Source organism: Mobula hypostoma, chromosome 4 (genome assembly GCF_963921235.1).
Source record: "Mobula hypostoma chromosome 4, sMobHyp1.1, whole genome shotgun sequence".
Lineage (NCBI taxonomy): Eukaryota > Metazoa > Chordata > Chondrichthyes > Myliobatiformes > Myliobatidae > Mobula > Mobula hypostoma.
The window spans coordinates 99,017,124-99,042,094 of NC_086100.1; the positions used below are offsets into that span (position 1 = coordinate 99,017,124).

Here is a 24,971-nt window from a genome sequence, read left to right on the forward strand (position 1 = left end):
GAGACTGCAAATAATAGCAAACACAAATGTCAAAAAATGTTGAATAAACTTTTGCATCAGTCATCACTATCAAGGGCAAGATTTATAACAGAGTCTTTTATTTCTGAAGAAGTTACAAAATGAAGAATGTATCATTAAAGACAGCTAAAGGTTGTCAATGATAAGAAAAGTGGCAGTGAATTGCATGAGGTATAATCACATGATTTATTACTTTGCTTCAAAAGGTTGCCAAATCAGTGAAAGATGATAGATTCCAGAAATGTACAAAAACAAAGTTATTAACAACCCAGAGGAAAGATTCTGAATTGGAATCCAATATGTTCTTTATTCTACCTTCAGACAGAATAATGATTAACACAGTATATCTTTCTATTTTGAGTGCTCTTCAAACTTAAGACATTCAAATGGTAACTCAGTAGCCATATTATGTCTCTCCATGAAATGTAATTATGCTTGAATCCATTAAAAATCACCTCTCTGAAGTTGACCCTGTGTTATTTGGGTTCGTAATTGTGCATATTTCTTGTATGGCATGATTTTCATTGTGGTCTCTTTAAGAGAATACCAGCGGTCATGCCATGTTGCCCAGATAATTCCGTTGTCATATCCACTTGTAGTTTCAGCAGCTGAATAAATTCCACCTAAAATAAAGTAAAAAGTAAACAGCAATCAGTGATAATTCCCCAATAATCTGCATAGAGAACTATGAAAACTGATTTCCAAATTGGAGAAAGGCTGATTTTGATGGTGTCAGATGGCTAAGTGTGGATTGGAGCAGGTTGTTTTCTGGCAAAGGTGTACTTGGTAAGTGTGAGGCCTTCAAAAGTGAAATTTGGAGAGGGCAGAGTTTGTATGTTCATGTCAGAATAAAAGGCAAGGATAACAGGTTTAGGGAACCTTGGTTTTTGAGAGATTTTGAACACCTGGTTAAAAAAGGAAGGTGCATAGCAGATATGAGCAGAAAGGAGCAAATGAGACACTGTCACCTCCCCTGGCAGCAAGCTCAACTACTTTTAGCTACTCTCTGTGTAAAAAGGGTTACCTCCATCAGGTTTCTTTTGGAACTGTTTACCCTAACTGCACTTCTATTGTCACCTTTCAGTCTCCTTCACTCCAGGGAAAAAAAGCCCAGCCTTTCCAGTTCTCCTAAAGACCTGCAATTCAAGCAACATCCTGATTAATCTCCCCTATACTCCCTCCTAACCAGAAATGTGCACAGTAATCCCAAGTGTGGCCTAACTGGCATTTTATAAAGTTGCAACATAATATCTTAAATTTTATATTCTGTGCCCTGATCTATGATGACATGCTTTCTTCTTTACCTTTGTCATTGAATTTATAAGCCTCTAAGATTGGAATTCCCCTGCTGATTTTGTACCTCAGGTGGTCTGCTGAGAACAAGTGTGTGCTCATTTGGCAGAACCCCTGACGCTGACATGGGTTGGTTCAAGCCTTACCCCAGAGACTTAGCAAAAAAGGACTCTGAATGATAATATTAACTTATTTGTTTTTGCACCTTCTGGCACATTGGGCAGCATCTTTGCTGTTTCCATAGCATTTGTCTGATTTTTACAAGGTCAATGATCAAACCAGCACGGATGGAAAGAGTGCAAGGACCTGGACAGATTCGAACCTGAGACTATTAGCCTTGAAGTCCAGTGCTGATGCCTCTACACCACTGGCTAGCTGATAATATTGTCTACCTCTTTGTAAATTTGGGACATAGTTGTTCATGTACAGTCCTGAAAACTAAGCACTGAACTCTGATGCAAGGGTGGCAATATTAATTTTACAATAAGTTCCTGTTTAGTGAAATGTCTGTTTACATTGCTGGTGGAATTGTAGTTATGTATGAGGACCATTACCTTGGTAATATTTGCCATTAAGATTTGCTGCATGGCATTTGTTCATCCACCAGCCAGACTGATCCTGTTCAGCACAGTTAGCCTGCTCGAATTTATCATTGTCAGCATCTGGTGTACTGAACTGCATTCCATTATGTGCTGTTAAGAATACACTGCTGGGGTCACCATCAAAGTTGAAACCTTCGAAAGCATTTCCAGCATCTCCTCCTTCAAAATAACTATAACGCAAACGATATTTGTCCTCTTCACTTCCCACTTTAAAATCCATATACTGAGCAGTTCTGGATGGAGAGAAAATAATGGTAATGCAGAATGTAAAACAAAGAACATAGAACATTACAGCAGGCTACAGCCCCTTTGGCCCACCTATTACCTACTCTGAGATCAATCTGGCCCTTCCCTGCTACATAGCCCTCCATTTGTCTATCATCAGGTGCCTATTTTATAGTTTCTTAAATATTGTACTGGATCTGCCTCTGCTGCCATCCCTGGCAGTGCATTCCAAACACCCACACTGCTCTCTGTATAAAAAAAACCTACCTCTGCTATTCCACCTGCCCCTGATACTTTCCTCCAATCATCTTAAAATGATACCCCTTCATATTAGCCATTTCTGCTCTGTGAAAAAAGTCTGTCCACTCGATCTATGCCTCTTTTCATCTTATACACCTCTGTCAAGTCACCTCTCCTCCTCCTTTAGTTCAAAGAGAAAAGCCCTAGCTCACCTTCATTCATCTTTCATCTCGCATTGAATCATAGAATCATTAATCACGGAAAAAGGCTCTCTGGTCTACTGTGATCAAGCACTTATTTGTACTAATTCCACTTTCTACCACTTATCTTGTGGCCTTTCTCTGTCATGGCATTTCAAATGCAAATGTACCTCTAAATAATACTTCAAATGTTGAGAGGATCTGCCTCCACCAAATTCTTAGGCAATGTGTTTCACATTTCTATCATCATCTGGCTGAAAAAAGAATCTCATCTCCTTTAAATCTCTTACCTCTTATCTTTGACCAATATTTACAGATACCTTTGCTCAGGGTAGAAGTTTCTTGATATAACACTGAACTATGTCACTCATAATTGTTTTTACCATTATTAATATCCCCCTGCCTCTATACTCCAAACCAAGCCTAACCACTCTACTCATAACTAAAACATTCAACCCAGTCAACATCCTGGTGAATCTCCTCTGTGCTCTCTCCAGTACAACCCTACAGTGTGGCAATCAGAACTGCCAGCAGTGCTCCAATTAAGGCCAAACTAGCATTTTCAATATTTACAGTATGTACAATAGCTGCCTTGCTTCTAAATTATACATCCAGCTAACCAAGACAGCTCAACCTATCCCTCCATAACCTCTTAACCTACTGTGTGTCTGCTTTCAAAAATCCTCCAATGTGCACACTAAGGTCCCTCCGATCATCAGTATTTCCTAAGTTGAAAAGACACATTTTAAACAATGGTGACTATTTCTAATTGGGCCATGACTTTCCAAATGCAAATAAATCACCTCTCTCAGAACCCCTTCCAATAATTTTCCTACTAATAATGTAAGGGTCCCTAGCAATTAATTTGTTGGTTTAACAAAAACACAACTTTAGCTATCCTAAACCTTCTGGTGCTTCACCTGTGGCTAATGAAGATATAAAAATCTCTGCCAGGATCACAACAATGCTTGCTTCTCATACATCTTGGTCAGGTCGAATGTACTTATCCACCTTTTTTGTTTCAGTACCTGCAACATATCCTCCTTCGTGAAGCTGATTTTTCAAGAGCTGTTCTCTTCCCTTAACTCACGAGCTTTCAAGTCCTTCTCCAAGGTATATACAACAAGAATTATTCACTTAGGACCTTGCACATATCTCTGTAGCTCCACTAACAGATTATCACTCTGATCTTTTAATACATTAACAGAATCTTTTGCGGATTCTCCCTCAACTTTTCCATCAGATAGATCACATGGCTCTTTCTTGTCCTTTCAGTTTACTTCTTGTGTCCTCCCACAACTCCTATACAAGACATATGTCTACACACAAGGGATTCTACAGATGGTGGAATTCTTGAGCAACACAGACAGAATGCTGGAAGAACGCAACAAGTCAGGTAGAATATATGGAGGACAATAAACATCTATGGAAGGGAATGTACTGATTAAGGGTCTTAGCTGGAAATAAGGGCTTTTTATTCCACTCTATAGATGCTACCTAACTTGATGAGTTCTTCCAGCATTTTGTGTGTGTTCCTCAAGACATATGTTTACCTCTTTTTCGGGATCAGGCCCTCATATCCCTCATTAACCAAGGTTCCCTAATCTCCCCAGCTGTGCCTTTCACTCGAACAGGAGCATGCTGGCTCTGAACTCTCCCAACCTCAGTTTAAAAAACTCTCACTTACCAGATGTCCCTTTAGCTGCAAACAGCTTGTCCCAAACAATTTTCGAGATTTCCTATCTGATGCCACAGAAGTTAGCCTTCTCCTAATTTAGGATTTTAACTTGAAGACTAGACTATTTTTCCATGACAATCTTGAAACTGATCCTAATTTTTGACCCCACTCACAAACCAACCACTTACTAGGCCTCGATTCCTTGGAGGAAATAGTGTTTCAGAAGTTTTTCTTGGATACACTTAGCAACAATTCTACCCTCTAAAATTGAGACAGTCCTCGTCAATATCAGGGAAGCTAAACTCACCTACTATTATAATTCTATCATCCTACACCCATGTGTGATCTCCCTACATTTTAGCATCAGATTAACATCAACATCTGATAACTCAACTAAAACATGAACCATCAAGACCATGGATTTCATTTTCAAGACTACCAAGTTACCATATAGTCACATGGTTAAGAAAGAAGAGCCTACTTCTGGAAAGTGACATCACTGGTAGATAGGGCAGCAAAGAGAGCTTAAGGCAGCAAAGAATAGTCGAATTTTAAAAAAAATGTAAGTGCAGCACATGTCTTCAGGGGGAAAGACATGATCAGGTTAAAAAAAGTCAGAAAACAGAAGGATTCACAGGTTATGAATAGTGAGTATCAGGTGATAACAATCATTTAAAAAATCTGAAATTGCTGGCTCCGTAAGAAAGACTGATGCATTCAATTGCTCAACAGGTACCTGGTTCATGTATACTGAGCTGATTGAACAGTATTTTGAAGCAAAACAGCCACTGAGAAACAAGTACCAATTTTGCTAAGTTCGTTGGGTTTAAAGGCATCCAGTTTGCTTTGAAGTTTGACTGCTACAACCAAACCTGCAGAAATGAGCTTTGTTGATATTGTGAAGTTAATGAAGGAACATTTGAACCAATGCCATTGTTGATTACAGATTGCTTCAGGTTTCATAAGTGGAATCAAAAACAAGGGGAGCGCATTTCAGTGTACATGGCTGAATTGAACATTGTCAGTTTGATAATGGATTTAATTATACACTAAGAGATTATTTAGTTTGTGAAAATTTACAAGAAAGCACAAGTTGAAATTGCAGTATCATCGGAAACAACAGACAGAGGTGTACTTGAGAATCAGTCAAGAATGAAAGTGAGAGTAAACAAAATTACAGCATCTAAACAGAACAAGATAGCTATTTGTTACTGTTGTGGCAAGGGTTTACATACACCAGATCAATGTGAAAGCTTGCAGAAAAGAAGATACTGAAGTGACAACGCTCAGACAATCTCTTCATTTGAAGTGACAACGCTCAGACAATCTCTTCATTTGAAGTGACAATGGTCAGACAATCTCTTCATTACTGAAGTGACAACGCTCAGACAATCTCTTCATTACTGAAGTGACAATAGTCAGACAATCTCTTCATTACTGAAGTGACAATAGTCAGACAATCTCTTCATTACTGAAGTGACAATGCTCAGACAATCTCTTCATTTGAAGTGACAATGGTCAGACAATCTCTTTAGTTTGGCCATGTAAACTGAAATGAACTCCTATTCCTTTTGATTTTGCTTTATGAAACATAAAGTGTTGTGCAATCAACAACAGTTTCAGCTTGAAATATTCTTGCATTACTTTCATGATAGCAGCAAAGCTCATTTTGACCAGTTTGGTTGGAGCAGTTAAATTCTAAGTAAATTGTATGCTCCTCCACCTTTTACACTCAGCAAAACTGGCACTCGTTTCTCATTTGCTTTAAAATACTGCTCAATTCGCTCAGTATACATCACCCATTTTATCTTTGTGTAATCAAATGCGTCTATCTTTCTGATGTAGCCCGCTATTTCAGTTTTTTTATTTATTAGTGTCCAGTATTCCTTGTTTATGAACCTGTGAAATTTGTCTGTTTTCTTCCTTTATTTTAACTCAACCATCTCTTCCCATGCAAAGAAATAAAAATGTGCTGTACTTTATTTTGAAACTCGAACGTCTCCTTGTGCTTCAACAGGTACTGTAGGTAGTTCTCTCGGGTTCATTTTAAAATTACTCATTGCCACTGTTACATTTTGTAACTTCATAACATAAAACTAGTCAAAAGAGAAACATGGAGTCGGGGATAAAGTGTATTTAGTTCATTTTACTTTTACATATAACCCATATGTAAACAAACAGAAAATGCTTAATCAAACAATATATTTACAATATTACTCAAATACTACTGAGAAATTAAATACGCAACAGGGAGGGCTATGGTCCAGGTGCAGATTGATGAAACTAGGCAGAGTAATTATTTAGCACAGACTAGATGGGCCAAAAGGTCTGTTTCTGTTCTCTGTGACTCCCTATGACTCTATGCCTCATGTCATTTGCCAAACTTTGTATGCCATTTGCTTGCTGTATCATTCATTATATTGATGCACATGACCTCAATACAAACACAAAGCATACGACTTTACAAAATTTGTATCAATGTTGTTGTAAACATTGCAAAAGGTGGATTGTGTAGGTTAGAAGTGAATTGTATTGTGAAGTTTTCGTATTTTCTTTTTACAGTTTTTTGCTAGTTATTTGTTTTGCCGTTTGTTTTGACGTATCAGTCCTGTTTAAGGATATTGAGTAGAGGCGGGCTTTTCCAATGGGGAAATAAAGATAACCAGAGGAGGGAGTGCCAATCAAAACCCTGGTGGCAAGAATGTTAAGAAACATCTTCATCAGAAACTGAAAAGTTCTACAAATGTGTCAATCAAATTAAATAGCAAATAGTTTAAAACATCAATTAAACACTGACACTGTACAGTATTTGGTTTACTACTTATGAATGATTGCACGTCATATATTATGCTGAATAGAATACAATCAAACATTACCTGTGTTCATTTGACCAGTCCTTCAGGACAACTTCGAGCAAATAGGGCCCACCACCCTGTGTAGTTAATAAATGTATCTTCTCATTGCCAAGCCAGTATTCTGTGCTATCATCAGGTGACAAATATCCAAATCCTTCTCTATAAGGAATCCAATATTGAGCGAAGTTCACACTGCCATCGAGCCTCTAAAAGACATTAGATCAAAACTCTCAGTGGTCTTACAAAACACCTACTGATCAATACTGAGCTGTGATGTAACATACCCTCTGCAGCACTGTCCAGCCTCTTCCAGTGTCATCTATCTCACAGTACACCAAGAACTGCCGACGGGATCTCAGTGGTTTAACGTAATAAAGACCATTTGTTCTTGCACCCTGATCGGCAATGTCTTGGCAGTCTGAATAGGATCACATTATAGTTCAATGGCTGATTGTAATTACAATAATATCAACTCCATATTTTTCAATGGCAAAACTCAGAAAATTCGAAAGTGGGTAAATGCATAATATCTTCCAATAATGCATTCAGATAATGCAACACTGTAAAATGACAAAACATTTTATCAGGCACAATTTGATTTCAAACCACTTAAGAAGATAAAAAGGGAGGTTTCAAGGAATGAGTGGAAACATTGTGAATTATATGAACACTTGGGAAGGAATTTTAGCTTTCTTAGACGACTGAAATTATACTTAAAACACAGTACAGTACAGTGCCTCAAAGCTCTCTGTTTATTTCTAGACACCAGACCCAACCAGATCCCCTCCACCAACACTCTCCTCCGCCTAGAAGAACTTGCCCTCACTCTAAATAATTTCTCCCTTGGCTCCTCCCCACTTCCTTCAAACAAAAGGAATGCTATGCCTGCCTTTTTTCCGGCTATGTGGAACAGTCTATGTTGCAAGCCTACGTTGGTGACTACAACTCGTCAATTTCATCCAATTTGCTTCTAATTTTTACCTGGCCCTCAAATTCACCTGGTCCATTTCCAACACCTCACTTCCCTTTCTCGATCTCACTGTCTCTATCTCTAGAGATAGCTTATCCACTGATGTCTATTATAAACCAACAGATTCTCACAGCTACCTGGACTATACCTTGTCCCACCCTCACAACACGCTGGAGGAACTCAGCAGGTCGGTCAGCATCCATTGAAATGATCAGTCAACGTTTCGGGCTGGAACCCTTCATCAGGACTGAAGAAGGAAGAGGCAGAGGCTCTATAAAGAAGGTGGGGGGAGGGTGGGAAGGAGAAGGCTGGTAAATTCCAGGTGAAAAACCAGTAAGGGAAAGGATAAAGGGGTGGGGGGGGGAAGCAGGGAGGGGATAGGCACGAAAGGTGAAGAAGGAATAGGGGAAAACACTATGTGTAGTAGAAGGAGGCGGTACCATGAGGGAGGTGATAGGCAGCTGGGGGAGGGGGCAAAGTGAAATAGGGATAGGGGAAGGGAAGGGGAGGGAATTACCGGAAGTTGGAGAATTCTATGTTCATACCAAGGAGCTGGAGACTACCTAAACGGTATATGAGGTGTTGCTCCTCCAGCCTGAGTTTAGCCTCATCCTGGCAGTAGAGGAGGCCATGTCCCACCCTGTTACCTGTAAAAGCACCATCCCCTTCTCTCCATACCTCATCTCCACTGCATCTGCTCTCAGAATGAGGCTTTTCATTCTAAAACGAAGGAGATGTCCTCCTTTTTCAAAGAAAGGGGCTTCCCTTCCTCCACCATCAACGCTGCCCTCAACCGCAACTCTTCCATTTCATGCACTTCTGCTCTTACTCCATCCTCCTGCCACCCTTGTCCTCAAAGTTCCTCTTGTCCTCACCTACCACCCCACCAGTCTCCGCGTCCAACACATAATTCTCCGAAACCTCTGCCACCTCCAACGGGATCCCTCCACCAAACACATCTTTCCCTCCCACCCCACTTGCTACTTTCCGCAGGGATGACTCCCTACATAACTCCTTGTCCATCCCCACTGATCTCCTTCCTGGCACTTATCCTTGCAAGCAGAACAAGTGCTACACCTCCTCCCTCACTACCATTCAGGGCGTCAAACAGTCCTTCCAGGTGAGACACTTCACCTGTGAGTCTGTTGGGGTCAATATACTGTATTCCGTGCTCCCAGTGTGGCCTCTTGTATATTGGTGAGACCCGATGTAGATTGAGAGACCATTTTGCTGAGCATCTACGCTCTGTCCACCAGAACAAATGGGATCTCCCAGTGGCCATCCATTTAATTCCACTTTCCATTCCCATTCTGATACATCCATCCATGGCCTCCTCCACTGTTAGGATAAAGCCACATTTAGGATGGAGGAATAACACCTTGTATTCCATTTGGGTAGCCTTCAATCTGCCTCCACCCCACCCCTTCACCATTTCCCATCCCCAACCCTCTCTCATGTTATCTCCTTGGTGCTCCTCCCCCACCTTTCTTCTTTATTCCATGGCCTTCTGTCTCTTTCACCAATCTACTTCCTAGCTCTTTGCTTCATCCCTCCCCCTACAAGTTTCACCTATCACCTGGTGTTTCTCGCTCTCCTCCCCCCACCTTTCAAATCTACTCAGTTTTTCTTCTTCAGTTCTGCCAAAGGGTTTTGGCCTGAACCATCGACTGTACTTTTTTCCAAAGCAGCTGCCTGGCCTGCTAGTTCCTCCAGCATTTTGTGAGTGTTACAGCACATCACAGTTATGCTGAAGTAATTAAAGTATTAATTAAATGCCTAACCCCTTCTGTCTACACAATGTCCCTCTCTCTCCATTCTCTGCACATTTATGTGTCTATCCAAGAGACTCTTAAACACCTCTGTCATACTTGCCTCCTATATCAGTAACATCTCCTTTGGACTTCTCCCCTCAGTTTAAATGCATGCACTCTAACGTTAGACATTTCAACCCTGGGAAAAGATCTCAGGTGTCTCCTCTTTCTCTATCTCCCATTGGTAGAATACTCCCAAAAAGTGATTGCTCTCTTCCTTTTTCTGACTTTCACCAACATTGACTCAGTAGACAATCCCTGTATCATGCCCTCCTTTATTGCAACTGCGATTCAATCCCTCATTAGCAATGCCACTACCCTCCAATCCTTTTGAAACAGTTATATCCCTGAAGATCAAGCAGTCAATCCTGTAATGGCCACTTCATAATTCCATGTACTGATCCATGTTCTATTCATCATCCTTATTCTTAATACATCTCACATGACAGTGAACACATTTTCACCCATGCATCTATATTTTCTCACTGTATCTCTGCATATCTTTTCTCACAGTATCTCTACCTTTATACCAACTTCTCCATCATGTAAAATCGTAAATGTCACTCCACTATTCAAGAATGGAGGAAGGCAGAAGAAAGGAAATCATAGACCAGTTAGTCTAACTTCAGTGGTTGGGAAGATGTTGGAATCGATTGTTAAGGATGTGGTTTTGGGATACTTGGAGGCACATGATAAAATAGGCCGTAGTCAGCATCGTTTCTTTAAGGAAAAATCTTGCCTGACAAACCTATTGGAATTCTTTGATGAAATAACGAGCAGCATAGACAAAGGAGAATCGGTGGATGTTGTGTACTTGATCTTCAGAAGCCCTCTGACAAGGTGCCACATATGAGGCTGCTTAACAAGTTAAGAGCCGATGGTATTATAGGAAAGATACTAACATGGATAAAGCATTGGTTAACAAATTTCACAATATACACTGGTGATAGTAAACCTGATTCTGATTGACAGGAGGCAAAGAGTGGGAATAAAGGGAGCCTTTCCTGGTTGGCTACCAACAGCTAGTGGAGTTCCATGGGGATCGATGCTTCTTTTTATGTTATATGTCAATGATTTGGGTGACGGAATTGATGGCTTTGTGGCCAAGTTTGTGAAAGATACAAAGATAGGTGGAGGGGCAGCTGGTTTTGAGGAAGTAGAGAGGCCACAAAAGGACTTAGACAGATTAGGAGAGAAGGCAAAGAAGAGGCAGATGGAATACAGTGTCAGGAAGTGTATAGTCATGTCCTTTGGTAGAAGAAATGAAAGGGTAGACTATTTTCTAAATGGAGATAAAATTCAAAAATCTGAGGTGTAGAAGGACTTGGGAGTTCTTATGCAGGATTTCCTAAAGGTTAATTTGCAGGTTGAGTCGGTGGTGAGGAAGGCAAATGCGATGTTAACATTCATTTCAAGAGGACTAGAATATAAAGCAAGGATGTAATGTTGAGGCTTTATAAAGCTCTGGTGAGGCCTCACTTGGAGTACTTGTGACCTTTATCTAAGAAAGGATGTGCTGACATTGGAGAGTGTTCAAAGGAGATTTATGAAAATGATTGTGAGATTGAAAGGCTTGTCATATGAAGAGAGTTTGATGGGTCTGGACCTCCACTCGCAGGAATTCAGACAAATGAGGGGCGACCTCATTGAAATCTATTGCGGGAGAGGGATTTGGGGATCAATGTGCCTGATCCATTTTGTTCGTCTTTTTTGTGCGGGAAGAGGGACTTGGGAGTTGATAATCATGCTGTCTTTCTTTTCATTCTTGGTTTCATGGCTACCCAGAGAACTGAAGAATTTCAGAGTTGTATACTTTGATAATAAATGAACCTTTGAACATATTGAATGTTGAAGGGCCTCAATAGAGTGGATGTTTCCTATGGTGGGGGGGGGGGTCTAAGACCAGAGGGCAAAGCTTCAGAATAGAATGGCATCCAATTAGAACCGAGTTGTGAAGGAACTGCTTTAGCCAGAGAGTGGTGAATCTGTGAAGTACATTGCTACAGGCAGCTGTGGAGGCCAGGTCATTGGGTATATTTAAGGCAGAGGCTGATAGATTCTTGATTAGTCAGAGTATGATAGGAGAGACAGAAGATTGGGGGTGAGAGGGAAAATGGATCAGTCATGATGAAATGGCAACACAGACTCAGTGGGTCAAATGCCTTAATTCTGCTCCCATGTTTTATGGTCTTATGTATATCCTCTTGCTCTTCATGTATAGTATGTATGAAAAGCCTTGGGATTCCCTTTAGTCCAACTTGCCAAAGACTTTTGATGGTGTCTCCTGGCTCTTCTATGTCTCTTCTTGACTTCTTTACGGTATATTTATCAAAGGTTCCGTTTGATTTTAGCTTCCTAAACCTTACATATATTTTCTTTTCCTTGACTAAATTCGCCACCTCTTTTGATATTTAAGGTTCCCTTATCTTGTCATTGCCCTTTCTTCTGACTGGAACATACCTGTCCTGTACTTTGTGCAGTCGGTCTTTAAATACCCACCTGTCAGATTTGGTCTTGCCTTAAAACAGCTGCTCCTGATTAATTCTCACTAGCTCTTACTTAATTTCTTCCTAATTGTTCTTCCACTGAAAGGACAGTCGGCTGGCCAGGCTCATTACCCAACATCATGTCTACTATAGCCCCTCCTCTTGTTGGAATATCTTGTTGGATTTATGATATCCTCCAGGACACACCTAGCAAATTCTACACCGTCTAGACCTCTTGCACTAAGGAGGGGAAATTGAAGTCACCTACACCAACAACCCTGCCATTTGTAAACATTTCCCTATCCTGCCTGCACATCTGATCCTTAATGGTTGCTGTTGAGCTGACAGTAGTATCATCTTATCTGAATGATTGCACCTTTATTATTTTTGAGTTCTACCCATATAGACTCAGGAGATTAGCCCTCTATTTTGTCCCATTTAAGTGTAGTTATGATAATGTCCCTGATTAATAGTTTAACTCTTGATCTGACAAAATATTGCAAAGCAAAATGGAGTACACAGAGTGCAAAGAGGGTGGAATAGTTGGAAAAAGAAAAGAAAGACATCCATTTGAAATGGGACAGGTAGATATGGGGGGGGGAATTTTCTATTTAGAACAGGAATTTACAATACTTCAGACATTTTTGGAGTGCTGATCAACAGGATTTAAACAAGTCAGGACAAAATAAAATAAAATATTAAACCAACTAACTAAGAAATGAGTTCTGAGTGACCTTTGAAATACAAATAGCAGTTGCTTCATCAACGGCCTTCGTTCTACCATAAGGTCAGAGGTGAGGATGTTCACTGATAATTGCACAATGTTTTATTCCATTCCCAGTTCATTAGAAAAAGAAACAGTCCATAGAAATCTACACAGTAATAATCCTCTGCAATCTAAACTGTATGTACAGTGCATGCCCAGAAAGTAGCATTTCTACTGTAAAAGTACCAGTCAATGATCATCTCCAAGAAGAGGAGATCTAGTCATCTATCCTTGACATGCAACATAAATGCTACACTTACTAACAACATCCACATTCATAAATATAAAAGTATTTCAATACACACACTTAAACTGAGATGCTAACCTCGGCCTGTAATTTCATTAACTTGAACTGTGTCTTGACATGGCGCACTGCATCTGACATGAAGCTGTTGAGTAAGTTTCTTTAAATTTATTATTTTCTCATTGTTCATTGATACTATGTTTTCCAGTTCCCTGTTGAAAATAAGGGGAAAATGAAACATAAAATTTATGCAGGGATCGTTGGTAATAATACTTAATGACCAAGAGGTGCAGACTGATTTGGGTACGGATTATGCACCCCTTTTGGAAGAGTTTTCCCAAGCTTCTGTTCAGGCATAATGACATCCTGGTAAATTAAGTCAGTCGCTCATGTAAAAGAAAGAGCCACTTTCCCGCTGTTTGGCCAAGAACGATAGATTACTACACCCAATCCGTGTCATTTTTCTCAGGCTGCGATCCCACACTCAATTCTGGTTTGACTTTCAGCCAAAGGACACCCTCTACCACCCTAACACAAACACAGGCACAATTCATTCTACTGTTAGGCACAGGCAATAACCCTCAGACCTGCCACTGCCAAAACTCAATCAGAAATAAGTTGCTGTAAGATAAGGGAGGGTGGTGAGAGAGGTAGGAGAGTGATGGAGAGAGAGGGAGGAGAGTGATGGTGAGGGAGGGAGGAGAGTGATGGAGAGAGAGGGAGGAGAGTGATGGTGAGAGAGGGAGGAGAGTGATGGTGAGAGAGGGAGGAGAGTGATGGAGAGAGAGGGAGGAGAGTGATGGTGAGGGAGGGAGGAGAGTGATGGAGAGAGAGGGAGGAGAGTGATGGAGAGAGAGGGAGGAGAGTGATGGTGAGAGAGGTAGGAGAGTGATGGAGAGAGAGAGGGAGGAGAGTGATGGTGAGGGAGGGAGCAGAGTGATGGAGAGAGAGGGAGCAGAGTGATGGAGAGAGAGGGAGCAGAGTGATGGAGAGAGAGGGAGGAGAGTGATGGTGAGAGAGGGAGGAGAGTGGTGGTGAGAGCGGGAGGAGAGTGGCGGTGAGAGAGGGAGGAGAGTGATGGAGAGAGAGGGAGGAGAGTAATGGCGAGGGAGGGAGGAGAGTGGCGGTGAGAGAGGGAGGAGAGTGATGGAGAGAGAGGGAGGAGAGTGATGGTGAGGGAGGGAGGAGAGTGGCGGTGAGAGAGGGAGGAGAGTGATGGAGAGCGAGGGAGGAGAGTGATGGTGAGGGAGGGAGGAGAGTGATGGTAGAGAGAGGGAGGAGAGCGATGGAGAGAGAGAGAGGGAGGAGAGTGATGGTGAGAGAGGGAGGAGGGTGATGGTGAGAGAGTAAGGAGAGTGATGGTGAGAGAGGGAGGAGAGTGATGGAAAGAGAGTGGAGAGTGATGGAGAGAGAGTGGAGAGTGATGGTGAGAGAGGGAGGAGAGTGATGGTGAGAGAGGGAGGAGAGTGATGGAAAGAGAGTGGAGAGTGATGGTGAGAGAGGGAGGAGAGTGATGGTGAGAGAGGTAGGAGAGTGATGGAGAGAGAGTGGAGAGTGATGGTGAGAGAGGGAGGAGAGTGATGGTGAGAGAGGAAGGAGAGTGATGGTGAGAGAGGGAGGAGAGTGATGGTGAGAGAGGTAGGAGAGTGATGGAGAGAGAGAGGGAGGAGAGTGATGGTGAGGGAGGGAGCAGAGTGATGGAGAGAGAGGGAGCAGAGTGATGGAGAGAGAGGGAGCAGAGTGATGGAGAGAGAGGGAGGAGAGTGATGGTGAGAGAGGGAGGAGAGTGGTGGTGAGAGCGGGAGGAGAGTGGCGGTGAGAGAGGGAGGAGAGTGATGGAGAGAGAGGGAGGAGAGTAATGGCGAGGGAGGGAGGAGAGTGGCGGTGAGAGAGGGAGGAGAGTGATGGAGAGAGAGGGAGGAGAGTGATGGTGAGGGAGGGAGGAGAGTGGCGGTGAGAGAGGGAGGAGAGTGATGGAGAGCGAGGGAGGAGAGTGATGGTGAGGGAGGGAGGAGAGTGATGGTAGAGAGAGGGAGGAGAGCGATGGAGAGAGAGAGAGGTAGGAGAGTGATGGTGAGAGAGGGAGGAGAGTGGTGGAGAGAGAGGGAGGAGAGTGATGGAGAGAGAGGGAGGAGAGTGATGGAGAGAGAGGGAGGAGAGTGATGGTGAGGGAGGGAGGAGAGTGGCGGTGAGAGAGGGAGGAGAGTGATGGAGAGCGAGGGAGGAGAGTGATGGTGAGGGAGGGAGGAGAGTGATGGTAGAGAGAGGGAGGAGAGCGATGGAGAGAGAGAGAGGGAGGAGAGTGATGGTGAGAGAGGGAGGAGGGTGATGGTGAGAGAGTAAGGAGAGTGATGGTGAGAGAGGGAGGAGAGTGATGGAAAGAGAGTGGAGAGTGATGGAGAGAGGGAGGAGAGTGATGGTGAGAGAGGGAGGAGAGTGATGGTGAGAGAGGAAGGAGAGTGATGGTGAGAGAGGGAGGAGAGTGATGGTGAGAGAGGGAGGAGAGGGATGGAGAGAGAGAGGGAGGAGAGTGATGGAGAGAGAGGGAGGAGAGTGATGGAGAGAGAGGGAGGAGAGTGGTGGAGAGAGAGGGAGGAGAGTGATGGAGAGAGAGGGAGGAGAGTGATGGTGAGATAGGGAGGAGGGTGATGGTGAGAGAGGAAGGAGAGTGATGGAGAGAGAGTGGAGAGTGATGGTGAGAGAGGGAGGAGAGTGATGGTGAGAGAGGGAGGAGAGTGATGGTGAGAGAGGGAGGAGAGTGATGGAGAGAGAGTGGAGAGTGATGGTGAGAGAGGGAGGAGAGTGATGGTGAGAGAGGAAGGAGAGTGATGGTGAGAGAGGGAGGAGAGTGGTGGTGAGAGAGGGAGGAGAGTGGTGGAGAGAGGGAGGTGAGTGGTGGTGAAAGCGGGAGGAGAGTGATGGAGAGAGAGAGAGGAGAGTTATGGTGAGGGAGGATGATGGTAGAGAGAGGGAGGAGAGTGATGGAGAGAGAGGGAGGAGAGTGATGGAGAGAGAGGGAGGAGAGTGATGGAGGGAGAGGGAGGAGAGTGGTGGAGAGAGAGTACAGAGAGTGGAAAGTGATGGTGAGAGGGAGAGGAGAGTGATGGTGAGGGAGGGAGGAGAGTGATGGAGAGAGAGTGGAGAGTGTTGTTGAGAGAGAGAGGAGAGCGATGGTGGGAGAAGGAGGAGAGTGATGGTGAGAGAGAGAGGAGAGTGATGGAGAGAGAGGTAGGAGAGTGGTGGTGGAGAGAGGGAGGGGAGTGATGGTGAGAGAGGGAGGAGAGTGATGGAGAGGGAGGGAGGAGAGTGATGGTGAGAGAGGGAGGACAATGATGGAGAGAGAGAGTGGAGAGTGATGGAGAGAGAGGGAGGAGAGTGATGGTGAGGGAGGATGATGGTAGAGAGAGGGAGGAGAGTGATGGAGAGAGAGGGAGGAGAGGGATGGAGAGAGAGAGGGAGGAGAGTGATGGAGAGAGAGAGGGAGGAGAGTGATGGAGAGAGAGGGAGGAGAGGGATGGAGAGAGAGGGAGGAGAGTGATGGAGAGAGAGGGAGGAGAGTGATGGAGAGAGAGGGAGGAGAGTGATGGTGAGAGAGGGAGGATAGATGCATGGGAAGCAGAGGTGGTGATTATAAGGGCTAAGTTAAAATGTCAAAGGTCTTGTGGGTGAGAAGGAGGCGGGTGTAGGCAAGGAGAATGGAGGAGGAAGCAGATAGTGAGAGAGGGAGGAGATATGAAGAAGGGTTAGAGGGGAGGGAGAGATAGTGTGATTACAGGAAAGAATGGAGTCTGGGGAGGGAAGAGAGGGAGATAGGGCTGAAGATTACTAGAGTGAATAAAGGACAGTGCTAGCTAAGTTGAGTGAGGGATAGACGGTGACACAAGAGACTGCAGATGCTAGAATCTGAAGTTTAACACAAAGCACTGGAAGAACTCATCTGCATCTGTGGGGGCAATAGACTGTTGATATTTTGGGTTGAAAACATAGTCTGGTGATAATGAACCTGAGGTTCTTCCGAAGTCCAGAATGAGGCATAAATCTGATGGTTATGGCTGTTTTTAAAAATGCTACAAAAACAAAGAATGAACAAAGAAGAAGAAGTTGTGGTCAAAGTAGACATAACAACATTCCAGTAATAAGAATTAACCTATTAAAATAGCCATTTTCAGTGGCAGGTCCCTCCTACAGAAAAAACTGAGAAGCTTCTAGAAAATACATAATCAGCAATTCTACTATTTCAGTGGAGTCCGGGTAATTGGGACACAACTGGACCAGTACATTTTGGCCCAATTTAAGCAATAGACTAGGCTGGAGGAACGACTGAGAAGAAGTGAGGAAGAAAATAATGTTAGGTAAAAGAGCGGTAAATGAAACTGAAATTGGTGTTGTTGTTAACAGTAATGCAGAATGATTCTGGTCATTTGGTAGCAACAAGCAATCTGCCAGAAAAACTCAATAGTTAAAGCTGCAACTGTGGGAGGAGAGGAATTATTGATTTCTGAGTCAAAACTTTGCATCAGAACACTTACAAGAAAACCCTGAATTGAGTCCTGACGCAGGGCTTTAATCTGACATTACAACAATTCCTTTCCTCCCATAGATGGTGCTTGAACAGTTAAGTTCCTCGAGAAAATTGTTTGTTGCTTCAGATTCCAGCATCTGTGATATCTTGGTCTGCAGGAAACAGGACAATGGCAGAGGTAACAATCTAATAAGCATGAGATGAAGCATTCAGGAAGGGTGGAATATAGATAATACACATACCATGAATGGTAGGGTCCTTCCAAGTACTGAGGAACAAAGGAACCTGCAGTACAAGTCCAAAGACCCCTGAAGGCAGCAGCTTACATTGATGGGGTGAAGACCACATGCAGGAAGCCTACCATCATAAACTGGGTAGTACAGAATAGGTATCCATGCAAATTTATAAAGCATTAATAGCTGGAATATTGTGTGCAGTTAGTTGTCACACTATAAGAAAACTGTGACTGCAAAAGATATTCAGCAGGATATTCTCCGAGATGCAATGTTTCAGTTATGAGGAGAGATTGATGTCTGAGTTTGTTTTACACTCGGGGCTGGGATGTGGGGTGTGCAGTGGAGACGAAGGGAGTATGAACAGAGATGTACTAAACTATGAGGTTAGGTCATAAGATGTGCATAAGACCAAAGAGCACAGCAATAAGAAGCAAGAGGTTTAGATGAAATAAAAGAATTATATATATAATTATTTTATCTAGAGGGTTCTTGCAATCAGAAACACACAGTGAAGGCAGAGACTCTCACAATATTGAAGAAGCGTCACAGGTAGATAGGGTCGTAAAGAAAGCTTTTGGTACATTGGTCTTTATTAATCAAAGTATTGAGTATAAGAGCTGGAATGTTATGATGAGGTTTTATAAGGCATTGGAGAGGCCGAATCTGGAGTATTGTTTTCAGTTTTGGTCATCAAATTACAGGAAGGATATTAATAAGGTTGAAAGAGTGCAGAGAAGGTTTACAAGGATGTTGCTGGGACTTGAGAAACTCAGTTACAGATAAAGGTTGAATAGGTTAGGACTTTATTCCCTGGAGCGTAGAAGAAGAGGGGAGATTTGATAGAGGTATATAAAACTATGATGGGTATAGATAGAGGCTTTTTCCACTGAGGCAAGGGGAGTAAAAAACCAGAGGACATGGGTTAAGGGTGAGGGGGGAAAAGTTTAAAGGGAACATTAGTGGGGGCTTCTTCACACAGAGAGTGGTGGGAGTATGGAATGAGCTGCCAGACGAGGTGGTAGATGCGGGTTCTTTTTTAACATTTAAGAATAAATTGGACAGATACATGGATGGGAGGTGTATGGAGGGATATGGTCTGTGTGCAGGTCAGTGGGACTAGGCAGAAAATAGTTTGGCACAGCCAAGAAGGGCCAAAAGGCCTGTTTCTGTGCTGTAGTTTTTCTATGGTTTTCTAAGTATCTGGACAAGCATTTAAATTACCAAGGCATAGTAGCCTATGCACCACTTACTGGTCCATGAGATTGGTATAGATAGATATCTATGGTCAGGATGGACAAGATGGGCTAAAATGCTCTTTCTGTGCTATATAATTCAATGACACCATGACTGAGGGATAATGAAAGAGAAAAAGAAGCAAAGCAGAGAGGGGAAGAGTTTAAGGGGTGGGGTAAAGTGATGATGTTGCCAGGGTAACAAACCCCTCCTATGAGAAAGGGAGTCAATCTGGGTCATGAACTTTAGCTGAAGAACTGCCAGCATGAAGCTACATTTGTGAGCACCACTGAATAAAGTTATGTTGAAAATATATTTGCAGTGTGCAATCTGAGGCTCTCTTCTTGCTGCACAGAATCTGTTTTTTTTTATTTGTGTCCTCAATATGCCATTTGTATTAATGTAGATAAATGCTTTGACATGTGGAGCAGTGTCCAAAGCAAACCTAGCTGACACTGCCCTTATTTTCATATGTGAACTTGTGATCGAAGAGCAGAGCAGCTTCCTCACTAGGAGCCTGATCTATATAATACAAGAGACTGTGCTTCTGTGTAAACAGGAGGAAGTCTGCAGAGGCTGGAATTCCAAGCAGCACACACACAAAATGCAGGAGGAACTCAGCAGGCCGGGTAGCATCAATGGAAAAGAGTAAACAGTTGTCTTTTTGGACATTTTTTGTGTGTTGCTCGTGCTTCTGTACACTTTAATTGAAACTCATCTGAACAAATTTCATCCAATGGCTGTTTGAGGTAACTAAGGATCTTAATGTGCTCAGTAACTCACTTACACCTTCCGAGCCCCAGAGAGGACTCCGATACTCCCAAACTGATTGTGATCCTGATTGCAACCAGCACCCTACAGTCAATCATGACCCCATCTGCTTTGGCCCATTCCTCAATATCACTGAACAACGGGAATTCTGCAGATGCTGGAAATTCAAGCAATACACATCAAAGTTGCTGGTGAACGCAGCAGGCCAGGCAGCATCTCTAGGAAGAGGTACAGTCGACGTTTCAGGACGAACGGTCTCGGCCTGAAACGTCGACTGTACCTCTTCCTAGAGATGCTGCCTGGCCTGCTGCGTTCACCAGCAACTTTGATGTGTGTTGCCTCAATATCACTGCTTGCTACCCACGAGTAATCTGCAAATTCACTTCCCCAGGCTTCCCCTCTAAGGTATATTCTGGATCAACATTCCCACAAACTATCCATTTCCTTCCTTAATCATTGCAGTGGCAATGATTATGAGGAAAAAATTCAATATATGTTAATTTTGGATGGCTTCTTTTATTGCACACAAAGTCTTAAGCCTCAATTGCAACAGAATTTTGCAGCAGCAGACAAACAATATTTACTTTACCAAATCAAGGAATTCAGTATTAAGGAGAGAATAGAGCAACAGATTGGAGCAGAGAAATGTTACAGAGGTGTTCTTAATTATAAACAATTTAATGAAGGTAATTGAGAAAAGGTTTATTATTTCAGAAGTAAAAGGGTGAATGACCAAAAGAGCATTGATTTAAAGAACATCTGCAGGCATCCTGACCTCTGCAAGGGACTGGCAGCTGTTGGTGGACCTCGAACGGCAGCTGAAGTTCCCTAACCATATCGCAGCCACCAACCTGCGACCAGACATTATCCTTGTGTCTGAGACTACTGAGCAAGTGGTGCTGCTGGAGCTGACAGTCCCGTGGGAAGATCGCTTGGAAGAGGCCTTTGAAAGGAAGCTCTCCAAGTACGCAGGACTGGTCAGCAACTGTCAGCAGTCTGGATGGAGAGCGAGGTGTCTCCCAGTGGAGGCTGGTTGTAGGGAGTTCGCAGCCTGTTCCTTAGCTAGAGCCTTCAGCATTTTGGGAATTGAGGGAGAGAGGAAGAGGAGAGCCATCCGCAGTACCACCACTGCGGCAGAGAGGGCCTCAAGATGGCTGTGGCTCAAAAGAGGGGAGCCATGGAGTCATAAGTAGCTAGCCATCTGGGCACAAGCTGGGGTCTGATCAGCCCCGGCTGCGTCACCTGGAGGAGGTTGTATGATGTTGAAAGACCCGAAACACCCGATGATTCCAGGAACATCACTGAAGATGTGTCCAGAGGCATCAGTAGATGTATGTACACAACAGTAATTAGGAAGAAAATTGACATGAGGAAATTCTTTGTATGTCATCAAATGTGCTCCAGAATAAATTGTTTGAAATGGTGATGGCACAGGATTTACAAAACAGAATAAAATTGTTAGGCTATGTAGAAAATGGGGGAAGTGAGCCTACTTTGATTGTCCTTTCAAAGACTCAACACCCGCACTACAGACTAACAGCTTCATTCTACATCATATAATTTTATAGTACAATGTGATTTCTTCTTTTCTTTATATAGTTTCTGTTAGTTGTATTGCAAAATCTGCCTGTGGTGAAATTGGCAGATTAGAAGCAGTAAGTAATTACATTTCTCTTCAAAAGGAACTGACAGTCATTCCAAAAGATTCTGCTTGAGGTAGACCCCTTTTCATCAGGCTTTGGAGAAAACAACTCAGAAAATTAAATAATTTTTAACACAATTAGTCACTATTTATCACATGCAAACATATCAAATACTTTCTCTTAATCTCATTATTACCACAATGGAGCGATGTTGGACTTACAATATTTCCGTATCTGTCTCTCTACTGTTTTTTTCATACACCAGAATCTCTGACTGTATCTCTCTTAACTTTTGGATGTAAGTATCTATAAAAATAAGAGCACATTAAGTATCATGTAAACTGGTAGGGAGGTCATTCTGCAAGTCTTTCAAGAAAATAGTTTGACTTTGTTACCTGGTGATTGTTTCTTTATGATAACATTTGTCTGTGCAATATTATCAATTTTATTTTTGGTTAGAGTGGATACATTATGAATCATATTCAAATCTTTTTCAATATCCTGAAGTTCATTGTTAACAGTGTTTTGGAAATCTTGATAGAAGCTACTGACTCCACATGTTGTCGGGCAAAATTCTCCCTAAATTGTCACAAAAGAATTTTTTAAAGTATGATATTTTGAAAGTTTCTCCTCAAAAGATTTACAATATTAAATCAAGGAATATTGTAGAGCTTGACTTACAAAGCGCTTGTCTAAGATACAGCAAGGTTCTTCATATAAACTCTGTGATTAAATACAAAGTAAAATATTATCACATGCTCTCTGAAACAAGATGCACCTTAAACAAGCTGTGTACTAATGTCGACCCCAGAAAGTCACTTACAGCCGTAAAAGATGAAAATGCAGGGAGTTGAACAAGCAGGAAAAGTAAAGATGTTCTCTTTGTTCTTGTCATGATATGATCCAAAAAAGATGCTTTCACTGCACCAAATTAATGAACTAGGTTCCTAGAGCAGCTTTATCTTATTGAGTCGCTGAATTTATGTTGATAAAGGCTCTCATTGATTGTGAAATAAAGTCATGACCTCTGACTCACAGATATTTGCTGCAAATAATCAGTAGGACGGAAGTGTTCATCAAGGATTGCTCAATTAAATTCTAATCCCTTTTATTTATTCATAAAGATGTGTTGTCAGCAAAATGAAATGTACGAAATTATGAACAAAAGAGAAAAGTTTTCATTTACTTATACACTGGATAACACTAGTGAAATGGCATTTATAGTTCCCTGATGAACTGAGTAGCTGGGCCATTTCAGGAAAGGGTTCACATGGAGAACAGACCAGAAATGGGTGGCCGAGGTTAATGATCAGCTTGATTGATACTAGCTGTTTCTTATTCTAGATTTATTTAATTATTTTGAAGTTAACTTCCACTGTTGCCTTTTTGGCAGTGAAATACACTTAGATTTCTGCATGCTTCTTAAATAACTTAACTATGATGATCTGGTTAAGTTATAGCTGCCAAAAATTACTTTACTACCAGTGAAGCTCTGTAACAATTCCCATTGAAAGCTGCGACTAGAGAAAGCATAGCAGACTGGTGTCAATGATAGCGTTAAGGTTTGTCATGGGAACTAGAAATTATGGGGAACAGGGAATGAAGATGGGACCAGTGATGAAGTGGTTTTAGTAAATTGTTGTCAGTGATCAGTAATGCAAGTGATGGTGAAAGAATGATAGAATCATACCATATGGAAACAGGTCTATCAGCCCAAATTGTCCATGTCAAACAGTAAGTATTCGGCAATATTAATACCATCCCTTAGTACTTGGCCCATAGTCATCAATGTCTGAGCAACTTAAGTCTTTATCTAAACAGTTATTATATGTTGTCAGTGACCCAACTTCAACCTCTTTGTCTGACAGAGCATTTCAGGAACTTGGAATGCTTTATTCTCTGGGAGAAGGTGGTTCTCTTCATACCCCCTGTAATTATCTTCCTCCTAATCCTAAATTTATGTCTCCCAGTTTTATCTGCATCAAACATGGGGAGGAGGGGAGATGAAGTAAGAAACTGCAAGATGATAAGTGGAAAAAGCCAAGAAGGAATCGGATAGGAGAGGAGAGTGGGCCACGGGAGAAAGGGAAGAAGGAGGGACACCAGGCAGAGGTGATTGGTGAGGAGAAGAGGTAAGGGGGCAGAGTGTGAAAATAAAAGAGAAAAGGGAGGAGAAAAATTAACGGAAGTTGGAGAAAATTGATATTCACGCCATCAGGTTGGAGGCTACCTAGGTTGCATATGAAGTGTTGCTCCTCCACCCTGAGAGTGGCCTCATTGCGGCACAAGATGAGGCCATGGACTGACATATCGGAATGGGAATGGGGATTGGAATTAGAATGATTAGCCACCAGGAAATGCTGCTTTTTGTGGATAGAATGAAGATGCTCAACAAAGCGGTTCCCTAATCTACGTTGGATCGCACCAATGTAGGGAAGGTCGCATCAGGAGTATCGGATACGGTACACAACCCTACCAAATTTGCAATTAAAGTGTTGCCTTACCTGGAAGGACTGTTTGGGGCTCTGAATAGAGGTGAGAGAGGAGGTGATTGGGCTGGTGTAGCACTTTGGCTGCTTGCAGGCAAAAGTGCCAGGGGGAAGTTATTGGGGAGGGACAAATGGACAAGGGAATCACAGAGTGAGTGATTTCTGTGAAAGTGCAGAGTGGGAGGAGGTAAAAATATGTTTGGTACAGGGTCCCGTTGAAGATGCTGGAAGTTGTGAAGAAGGATGTATTGGATCCAGAGGCTTTGTTTCTCCAGCTTCTCCGTATAACTGGACTGCTCCACCCCAGGCAACATCCTGCTGAATTGACTCTGCTCCATCTCCAGTGTCACTGAAGAAAAATATTCATTTAGGACTGAACCTATACCTTCTGGCTCCATGCACTACTCTCCAGTGTTATCTATAATGAGTCCTAATACTTCCCTGGTTATTCCTTTGCCTTGACTATATAAAATTCCATACCTAATCCTCTATCAGCCTTCCTAATTTTTTCTATACTGCTCCCCACACATTTTGCATACTCTTGATAGGTCTCATCTGTCTCTACCTGCATTATGTTTTTTCTCTCTGCAACCCTAAATGCCCATAGTTACCTATACTCATTACCCTTGGCCTTACAGCAACATGTTGGCCTTTAAGTTTTGCCTTTGAAAGTTTCCCACTGTGAAGAT

At 42.5% G+C, this 24,971-nt stretch overlaps 1 protein-coding gene across 1 annotated transcript; it reads right to left on the minus strand.

Annotated features, from left to right (window-relative positions):
• Window positions 1-77: 77 nt before the first annotated feature.
• fgg (fibrinogen gamma chain) lies at window positions 78-22,771 on the minus strand. Its single transcript, XM_063046260.1, has 9 exons — window positions 22,617-22,771; window positions 22,475-22,516; window positions 22,189-22,372; window positions 22,015-22,099; window positions 13,470-13,600; window positions 7,396-7,529; window positions 7,133-7,317; window positions 1,866-2,146; window positions 78-641 (listed from the first exon to the last, which is right to left on the minus strand). Exons 1-9 carry the CDS (start codon window positions 22,686-22,688, stop codon window positions 463-465), a joined length of 1,293 nt encoding a protein of 430 aa, XP_062902330.1. The 5' UTR covers window positions 22,689-22,771; the 3' UTR covers window positions 78-462.
• Between the last annotated feature and the right edge of the window lie 2,200 nt (window positions 22,772-24,971).

Excerpts from the sequence above, each read along its gene's own strand:
- fgg (XM_063046260.1), bottom strand. The coding sequence starts at position 22,688 with ATGACAAGAACAAAGAGAACATCTTTACTTTTCCTGCTTGTTCAACTC. Across the intron at positions 22,373-22,474 it reads GTATCTTAGACAAGCGCTTT|GGAGAATTTTGCCCGACAAC; the intron begins GTAAGTCAAGCT and ends GTGACAATTTAG. Across the intron at positions 2,147-7,132 it reads GACTGGTCAAATGAACACAG|AACTGCTCAGTATATGGATT; the intron begins GTAATGTTTGAT and ends CTCTCCATCCAG.